Here is a 9,577-nt window from a genome sequence, read left to right as displayed (position 1 = left end):
GGTCAGTCGTATCTTTGGTCAGTCGTATCTTTGGTCAGTCGTATCTTTGGTCAGTCGTATCTTTGGTCAGTCGTATCTTTGGTCAGTCGTATCTTTGGTCAGTCGTATCTTTGGTCAGTCGTATCTTTGGTCAGTCGTATCTTTGGTCAGTCGTATCTTTGGTCAGTCGTATCTTTGTTCAGTCGTATCTTTGTTCAGTCGTATCTTTGGTCAGTCGTATCTTTGGTCAGTCGTTGGTCAGCCGTATCTTTGGTCAGCCGTATCTTTGGTCAGCCGTATCTTTGGTCAGCCGTATCTTTGGTCAGCCGTATCTTTGGTCAGCCGTATCTTTGGTCAGCCGTATCTTTGGTCAGCCGTATCTTTGGTCAGCCGTATCTTTGGTCAGCCGTATCTTTGTTCGGTCGTATCTTTGGTCGGTCGTATCTTTGTTCGGTCGTATCTTTGGTCGGTCGTATCTTTGGTCGGTCGTATCTTTGGTCGGTCGTATCTTTGGTCGGTCGTATCTTTGGTCGGTCGTATCTTTGGTCGGTCGTATCTTTGGTCGGTCGTATCTTTGGTCGGTCGTATCTTTGGTCGGTCGTATCTTTGGTCGTATCTTTGGTCGGTCGTATCTTTGGTCGGTCGTATCTTTGGTCGGTCGTATCGTTGGTCGGTCGTATCGTTGGTCGGTCGTATCGTTGGTCAGTCGTATCGTTGGTCAGTCGTATTGGTCAGTCGTATCGTTGGTCAGTCGTATCTTTGGTCAGTCGTATCTTTGGTCAGTCGTATCTTTGGTCAGTCGTATCTTTGGTCAGTCGTATCTTTGGTCAGTCGTATCTTTGGTCAGTCGTATCTTTGGTCAGTCGTATCTTTGGTCAGTCGTATCTTTGGTCAGTCGTATCTTTGTTCAGTCGTATCTTTGTTCAGTCGTAGGCTTGTTGAGATAGTCGGTGTTACCGGTGATACACAGTGTTTAACCCACCTACCGGTCATAGCACTTGACCACCGGCACCGTCCCCATCGTGTTGAAGTTTTAGCCTATAGTAATAAAGCACTTAATTCAGTTAGTGACTACGTGCCTTCGTAATTTAGCGTAAGCGGTACGAGCGCCGCAGTAAAGCAGCAGGTGTCCGATTTCATTTATCATTGACGAGAGTTAGGCGAGCTAACTGGCAAAGGATGGCGGAAGATCTGGTTTCAAAGAGAAATGCAAAAGCACCTATTTGGAAATATTTTGGATTCAAACCAAATGCCAACAGGGAACCTGAAAACGTTAACGAGGCAACCTGTAAACTTTGCCTGATGAAAGTGGCAGCATCCGGAGGTAACACTTCGAATTTACACGCACATCTTCAAGCACACCACAAAAATGAAGCGGCCAAGATGGGTCCAGCGGCAAAAAATCGACCACAAAAGCCTGACACACAAACACAGCCTTCGATAAGTGGTGCATTTGCGCGATGCACAACATATAAAAGGGACAGTGCGAGGTGGAACACGTGCCCTGACGCAGTGACGAAATACATATGCAAAGAAATGGTGTCTTTTAATACTGTTGAAAAGCAATCTTTCAGAGACCTCATAACCACACTCGACAGCCAATATGAACCGCCAGGGCGTTACTATTTCACCAAAACAGCTGTCCCACGTGCCTACAACCGTGTCCGGAGTGAGTTGCAAAACGTTATTTCAACTGTTGAGCATTTTTCACTCACCACGGACATGTGGTCGAGCACAAAGATGTCTCTGACTGTCCATTTTATTGATACTGAATGGGGACTACAATCAAAATGCCTACAAACTAGTTTTTTGCCAGAGGATCACACTGCAGCTAACTTGGCCGACGCTTTGCCCTAAGTGATTGGGGATTAGACGAGAATAAAATCTCTTGTATCACAACGGACAGTGGAGCTAATGTAAAAGCAGCTGTTCGTAATTTAGGCTGGCCCTGGTTAAGCTGCTTTGGGCACAACCTAAACCTAGCTGTGTCCAACACAATCGACAAGACAGAGAAAGCCCGCACAGACCGTGCTCTAGCTGTGTGTCGTGCAATAAACGGCATGTTCTCCCACAGCTGGAGAAGGAGAAGGGAACTGCAAAAAGCCCAAGCCGAGCTTGGCCTTCCTGAACACTCGCTGGTGACGGTAATTTTATTGTAGCCTCAAATAGTTTGTGACAAAAGCATCTGTTAACAAATTAAAACAATGATAATAAATAATTATAATAAACTATGTTTTTAATTAGCCTATTAATATTTTTATATGTTTGTAATATTGCATTTTTAAACGACTGGCTATAACAAATGTTTTTATTTTCTCCCATGAGGACTGTGCAACTCGCTGGGGATATAAGCAGAAAATGATTGATAGGATGCTAGAGCAGAGGCCGGCCATCAATCGAGTACTTGCAGATGACCGTAAAGCAAATGTGAGCATCACATGGCAAGACGAGCGTGTTTTGCAATCGGTAAATAAAGCGTTGAAACCAGTAAGCGAGTTCACCGACATCCTGTCCGGCGCAGAGGTGGAAGTAACGAATTACAACTACTCACGTTACTGTAATTAAGTAGTTTTTTTGGGTACTTGTACTTTTTTGAGTATATTTTTTAATTTGTAATTTTACTTGTACTCAAGTACATATTAAACTAAGTAATCTACTTCGCTACTTGTAAAATCACATTTCGTTACTGAGTACAATTTGAATTGATATTCAAATCTTTGACCGCCAATAAAAATATTCGATCGTAAACGGACCAATAAAACCCCTGATATTTGGACTGAATTAAAGCCGCCGCAGTCGCAGCAGGTTTTGAAGAGCTGATCATAAGTGAAGGAGGCGAGGAGCTCAGAGTGATTAATGGCTGGACTGAAAGTTTGGAGAAACATTGTCAAAATATCTATATTTTGATACATATCAATACTGAAAAATCTGTCAATACTCATTTTGGCCTATACACCAATACGATACCAGCTGCGCGTTCTCATTCATCTCAACGAGAGCGAGTTTGACACACCCGCCTCCTCTCAGTGCGGGATTGCAGGTAGGCCTATTACGCATAATTGTATTAATACCTGCAAGTTGCTATGGCATATTTTAATGGCAAATGTCACGAGTGCAATATTATAACGCGAGGGCACATTCATGTGATCGCAGAAAACTGGACGCGAGCTCTCAAATGTATGAATGAACTGGATTTGGATATTGCGTGTGCGCTCTCGGACTGTGTCATATCATGTGCAATCACGAATCTCTCCAAGTGGTTCTCACTGCAGACTCAAATGACGTCCAGCTCCAATCTCTCCATGCTCTTGAATTAAACGTTGTCAAAAGTTATGAAAAATCTAGTCTTTTTGCAAATTAAATTCAGCTTGAAATCAAGCTTCATTGTGCTGTGTGTGAGCTATTGCAACAGTTAACGTTACCCTATTGTAAAGACAAATACACTGAGTGAGTAAATATTTAAGTTAGATTATTGTAATGGTTATTGATCAATGTTTAAATATGTAAACAAAAGCCTAAATTAAAATCTCACCGTATAAAGTGGACGTGTCTCTTCAGAAGACTTGAATTAAACTTTTCCATTCAAATAGATTACTGTTACAATGAGTGTTGTGCTTTTTGATGCTTGAGAATAATGAATGCATTGACAAAATGGATGGACAAAAATGTAGATATTAAAATATTAAGTATGTGGTAGCTTTCCCGATGGTATTAAAAATTATAGGCTAGGCCTACTGAATACTGACATATTTCAATGTGTCATATTGAAGTTAGAAATTCCAGTATCATGACCACTAATTAATGTCCTTCGACAATAAGGTAAAAACGTGTTAAAAGTAGCTATTTTCTACATAAATCTATGATTTGGTTGAATATTTATTGATAATACATTAACTATCGCCGGCTAAAAAGTAACTAGTAACTAGTACTCTGAGTAGTTTTTGAGAAGAGTAATTTGTACTTTTACTTAAGTACTTTGTTGACACCAGTACTTTTACTTGTAATTGAGTATTATTTCAGCAATGTAACGGTACTTGTACTTGAGTACAAATTTTCAGTACTCTTTCCACCTCTGGTCCGGCGAGAACTATGTTACCGTGTCATCGCTTCTGCCTATGCTGCATCTCATTAAAGAGGACACTTTGGCCCCATCAAATGAGGATGGACAACTGACAGCCAGCCTAAAAGCCGGCATCATAGCCATTTTAGATGAGAAATATGAAGCGCTGCCTGAAGAAAGCAAGGAGCTTATGCGCAAGGCGACTTTCCTGGACCCGCGCTACCGGGGGTAACTACGATCCAAATGTTGATGAGACTAGGAGGATAATTGAGGAAGAAGCGGTCCTTTTGGGTAGGAGAGAACAGTCAGCGCAACCCGTGACAGAACAGGAAGGGGGAAATAAGGATGAAAGCGCCGAGGAGCCGCCGCACAAGAGGAAAACACTAGCAAGTTTATTAAAAGGAAAAACAGGCGCTGCATCAACACTGACCGTTCCAGAAAGGGTGCTCACAGAAATCTCAACTTATGTTCAGGAGCCCGAGTCCTCCATTAATGCTGAGACAGATCCTCTGGTGTGGTGGAAAGAAAATCAAAATAGGCTCCCCGTTTTGGCAAAAGTAGCCAAAAATATCTTTGTGTTTGTGCAACAAGCTGCGCGTCCGAGAGAGTGTTCAGCACGATGGGAAACATAATCACCCCAACAAGATCTCTTTTGAAACCAGAAATGGTAAATATGTTGGCTTTTCTGGCCAGGAATATGTAAGAATGTATGCAACAAGCAGTGTGATCACGTTTTGTTCCCTGTTGCAATTTAAAATGAAGGTTTTTCGTTTATTGTTTCTCATTTAGCCTATTTATATTTTTTTTTGTACGGTGTATGCAGTCAATAGGCCTACCTCTTTTTTTTAACAGCTTAACATGAGTTTAATTTTTATATTCGTTTTTTTTTTTGCACTTAGTGTCCAGTGATTATTCGGGTAGGCTACCTTATTTAACGAAGTTTTTGATGTTCGTTCGTTTCATATTCGATGGTTGTGCGGTGTTTTGTTTTTTGTTGTGTTTTTTTTGCTGAAAAAGGCAGGCACTTTATTTAACGAATAGTGATTTTTTTATATATAATTTCTTGTTTGATACTTGCACGATGTGTGCAGTGGTTCGTTTTGTTAATAAATGCACTTTAAAGGTGTTTCATAAGTGCTTTTGTTTAGTTTTTACATGGCGTGTTAAGTTATTATTCATTTTGCAATAAAGATGTGTGTAATACAAGCGAGTGTCTTATTGTTTTGTGTATTTTTATTAAGAATAAAATAAATTAACCCATGATTAATTCAAACAAATGCTACTGAATTGCCGCTAATTAAAGTGAAAGTAAATTGAGACGTGTGCACGTCACGTCCGCATTATCGGCCACCCGAAATCCCAGACACGCAACCCCGGTGACACCGGGATTACCGTTTTTTTTACACGCCGATTAACCGGTGGAAAAAATCCGTCACCGCAACATCCCTATTCAGTCGTATCTTTTGTTGCGATTGCTAGTTTTTTATTTGATCTATTTTAATAACTGAGTGTTTACTTTAATAATTTCTTTAATAATGCTCCACATGTATATTAGTTGGGCTAGTTGTTCTTCTATGGTGTTTTTACACCACAGGCAAACGCTCCTTGTGTAAGTGTTCTTCAGCCTGGTCATTTGTGTTCATGATATTCAGATGCAATTAATTATGTTTTGCAATAAGACTAAATGTGAATGATATCCAAAACTCAAACGATACCCGACCCTACTCAGAATGCGACTCGTGGTCTTTAACGGTATATCTGTGTGTGTGTGTGTGTGTGTGTGTGTGTGTGTGTGTGTGTGTGTGTGTGTGTGTGTGTGTACCTGTGGTTCACTGTGTCGATGGTGAAGAGGATGAGCTCATCTTCACTCTTGGTCTTCAACAGCATGCACTCCTCCACCTCATCAGCCTGAAGAACGACACACACACACACACACACACACACACACACAGCTGTCAGAAACACAAGGACGACCCGCACACAAAGAGAGAGGTGTGTGTGTGTGTGTGTCAGATACTCACGGTGTAGAACCGGATCCCGTTCACTCGAGACCGAGACAAACTGAAGCCCACCTGAAACACACAGACACACTCATGATGAGGGACGACCAGACGTGGACAGAAACACACACACACACACACTCATGATGAGGGACAACCAGAGGTGGACAGAAACACACACACACACACTCATGATGAGGGACGACCAGAGTTGGACAGAAACACACACACACACTCATGATGAGGGACGACCAGACGTGGACAGTGACGAAGTGAACTTACTTGAGGATCTGTACTCAAGCACACTTTGAGTATCTGTACTTTTAGACTTGCTACTTAAACTTCACTTCATTTGAAAGACAAACTACTTCGTACTTTTTACTCCACTACATTTCTGTCAAGGTCCTTGAGTAGAAAGTAGTCATGTTAGTCAGGGCATGATTTTTGATACTCAAGTATCAATAAAAACGAGTACTTCTGTACTTTTACTTAATCGGTCTTTACAACTTTTGCTTGTGACAGAGTAATATTTGACCAGTAGTATCTGTACTTTCACTCAAGTAAAGAAGATGATGACACATACACACACCGGCCCCGAGACACATAGACGGACACACACACACTTACCGGAGAGCTGGGGGTGCTCTTCATCGCCGGGAGGTTCAGATTCAGAGACACCAGGTGCACGTCCAGTGTCCCGTTAGCGAAATACCCAAACGTGTTCAGGTGGACCACAAACCGCGTCTCATTCTGAGAGAGAGAGAGAGAGAGAGAGAGAGAGAGAGAGAGAGAGAGAGAGAGAGAGAGAGAGAGGGGACAGGGAGAGAGAGAGAGAGAGAGAGAGAGGGAGAGAGGGGGACAGGGAGAGAGAGAGAGAGAGAGAGAGAGAGAGAGGGGGGGGGGGACAGGGACAGAGAGAGAGAGAGAGAGAGAGAGAGAGAGAGGGAGAGAGAGAGAGAGAGAGAGAGAGAGAGAGAGAGAGGGGGACAGGGAGAGAGAGAGAGAGAGAGAGAGAGAGGGAGAGAGGGAGAGAGAGAGAGAGAGAGAGAGAGAGAGAGAGAGAGAGGGGGACAGGGAGAGAGAGAGAGAGAGAGAGAGGGAGAGAGAGAGAGAGAGAGAGAGAGAGAGAGAAAGAGAGAGAGAGGGAGAGAGAGAGAGAGAGAGAGAGAGAGATTTGAGTTCAACAAGTCATAAGTGACATAATGTGTTTGTGATGCTTCCAGCTACATAATTGCAAAAACAGACAATAAATGTATGAATACATCATTCCATAAGATGAAACATCAGATATATTAAACAAATGCTAAAATAAAAGAGATAAACGATCAAAACAAAGCTAAATTGATGAGTTAAATCATTAAATAGGTCAAATAAAGTAATACATTTGTCGTTCTATGAATAATACGTCATTAGATGAGATGAAAGCCCAGGTATGTGACAGAAACGCACGAGGGACGTGAATAACGCAGATTAGTGAGATGATTATGCATAAACAAGTGTGAGAGACCTTGAGTTTGAGCTGGTGGATCCTCGCGCTGCTCTCCGACACCGTCAGGATCAACATCATCAGCACGCACGCGCCCACCGAGCGAGACATCATCACACACTGCCTGTCAATCACCGCGCTGTCAACAATCAATCTGTCCGTCAAAGGATTGACATTTACTCATCCGATCGCCAGTTTGTTTCCAAACTCTTTCCAGCTACACCTTCACTTCCGGGACGCGTGAGAGCATACACGTCATCACCGACCGCGGCCGCGCGCATTCCTGCACTCTGGCGCCCTTTCTGGCGGGAGGACGCGCTTGTCAGGTTAGTTTGACTGTTATTATTATAGTAAATTTACATCATAAATCTTGGGGTGTGTGTTTTTTTTACATTTAATGTACATAACATTCTTTTTCTGCGTTATATACTACACAAATAGCATAAACTGCTAGTTATGGCCATATCTATCTATTACACAGTTTCTCGCGGAAATTTCGCGGGCGAAATCCAGTCATTTTGATAAGAATCCAAGCGATTTCGAGGTCGAACATTTCAGATTTCGTTTTTGTTCAAGTTGGTCACGCAGCTTAGCCGCGTTCAACAACAGTATGTGAGTTGTGCTTCATATAGTACCGCACAAAATAAATATTTTTAACCCTGCATGAATTATGATAACCTCCTTCAGTATTTTTCCCCCTATGTGTTTTTATTGCTCTTTAGAAGGCCATAAAACAAGATTTTTTTTAAACAATTTTTTTATAAAGAGATTTACAGTATGCGTTTATGGTTTAAACTGAAAAGATACTGTGTTAAAGGGACTCTGTGTAGGAATTTCTCCCATCTAGTGGTGAAATTGTATTTTGCATTCAAACGAATAGTGCTCTCCAGCGCCTCACTTTTTCAAATGCGCGTTGCATCTACGGTAGCCGTTATGTACCAAAAAGCTTTGACAGGATTTCTTATAATAGCACTTCGAGTTTTTCTTCGGGTGAACAGGTTTGTTAACAAACTGAAACTTGAATCAACGAAAAAAAGAATGCTACAGTATGAATTACTGACGGTGAAAAACATTAACTATAGTAATCAGTAGTAAGGCCTTCTTTACTCGTTATATTTTTTGAAGTACGTGCATTGTTATGTATCATCATCATCAGAGCCTTCTCTAACGTTACTTCACTCAATAGCTGCTATTCATCAAAGAGCCTGTTTAACTTTTAACTCCTCCGCTTCTGCTGGCTTCAGTCACGTGACGCCTGGCTCTGAACGAAAACGCGTTGTGGAAACGCGTTGGCCTAGTACTTTTTGTCCCTCTCTGCTACTATAGTTTTTCAAGATGGCGGAACTACATGGAAGCCTCCGTGGACCTACCCGTCCCATGTATATAAAGATAATAAATTCTTCGTTTACGAGGATTAGTCTAAACATTGGCAAAAAAAACTCCAAATAGTCAGTGTTGGTTCTTGGAACGTGAAAAATGTCCAGTTTTCTTGACGTTAGAGGAACATGTTTTAAAAGGTATAATGTTCTTCAAACGTTCTTTCAACTTAATTTTGATTTAAAATTCAACATAATAGGAACGTTGACTTGTAACATTCCAAGAACATAAAAATGTCCAGTTTCCTGAATGTTATTAGAATGTTATTTAAAGGTTTGTGTGATGTTCCTGAAACATTCTTTCAATCATCTTTCGAAAGAGTAATTACACAAACTACAACTTTATTCAGACACAGCCTTAGATGAACTGAAGATAAAAGACATTAACTCTGAAGATCTGATTACACAACTCCACAAACAGCATTACCAGCTTCACTTATCACTAACCAGACTGACTTTATTTCTGTCACACGCCTACAGAAAATCTTATTGAGAATTAACAGAGGTTTAGATGTTGATGTCCTATTGAAAATGTTTCGTTTGAGGTCACCATTATGGAGATCAGTGTTTGCTTTAGTTGGGCTCTTGACCCTTGACTTTTATTAAGTTGGTGCTTTATCAGTAATCGCAGGTGTTCATGGAGAACTTTTTCTGCATTGATAAAGTCTGTCCTCCA

At 41.4% G+C, this 9,577-nt stretch overlaps 1 protein-coding gene across 1 annotated transcript in view; it reads right to left on the bottom strand.

Annotated features, from left to right (window-relative positions):
• The window catches only part of gpr108 (G protein-coupled receptor 108), a 30,227-nt gene extending 22,383 nt beyond the window's left edge, over positions 1-7,844 (bottom strand). The window contains exons 1-4 of the mRNA XM_081361786.1: positions 7,547-7,844; positions 6,667-6,789; positions 6,061-6,111; positions 5,862-5,947 (exon numbers count right to left, since the gene is read on the bottom strand). Of these exons, the coding sequence (XP_081217912.1) occupies positions 5,862-5,947; positions 6,061-6,111; positions 6,667-6,789; positions 7,547-7,639 (353 nt within the window). The 5' untranslated portion in view covers positions 7,640-7,844. The remainder of the gene's footprint in view (positions 1-5,861; positions 5,948-6,060; positions 6,112-6,666; positions 6,790-7,546) is intronic.
• Positions 7,845-9,577: the final 1,733 nt, after the last annotated feature.

The sequence above is a fragment of the Scardinius erythrophthalmus genome (assembly GCF_964197995.2).
Source record: "Scardinius erythrophthalmus genome assembly, chromosome: 3".
Taxonomy (NCBI): Eukaryota; Metazoa; Chordata; class Actinopteri; order Cypriniformes; family Leuciscidae; genus Scardinius; species Scardinius erythrophthalmus.
This window is presented reverse-complemented; position numbering and strand designations above follow the sequence as displayed.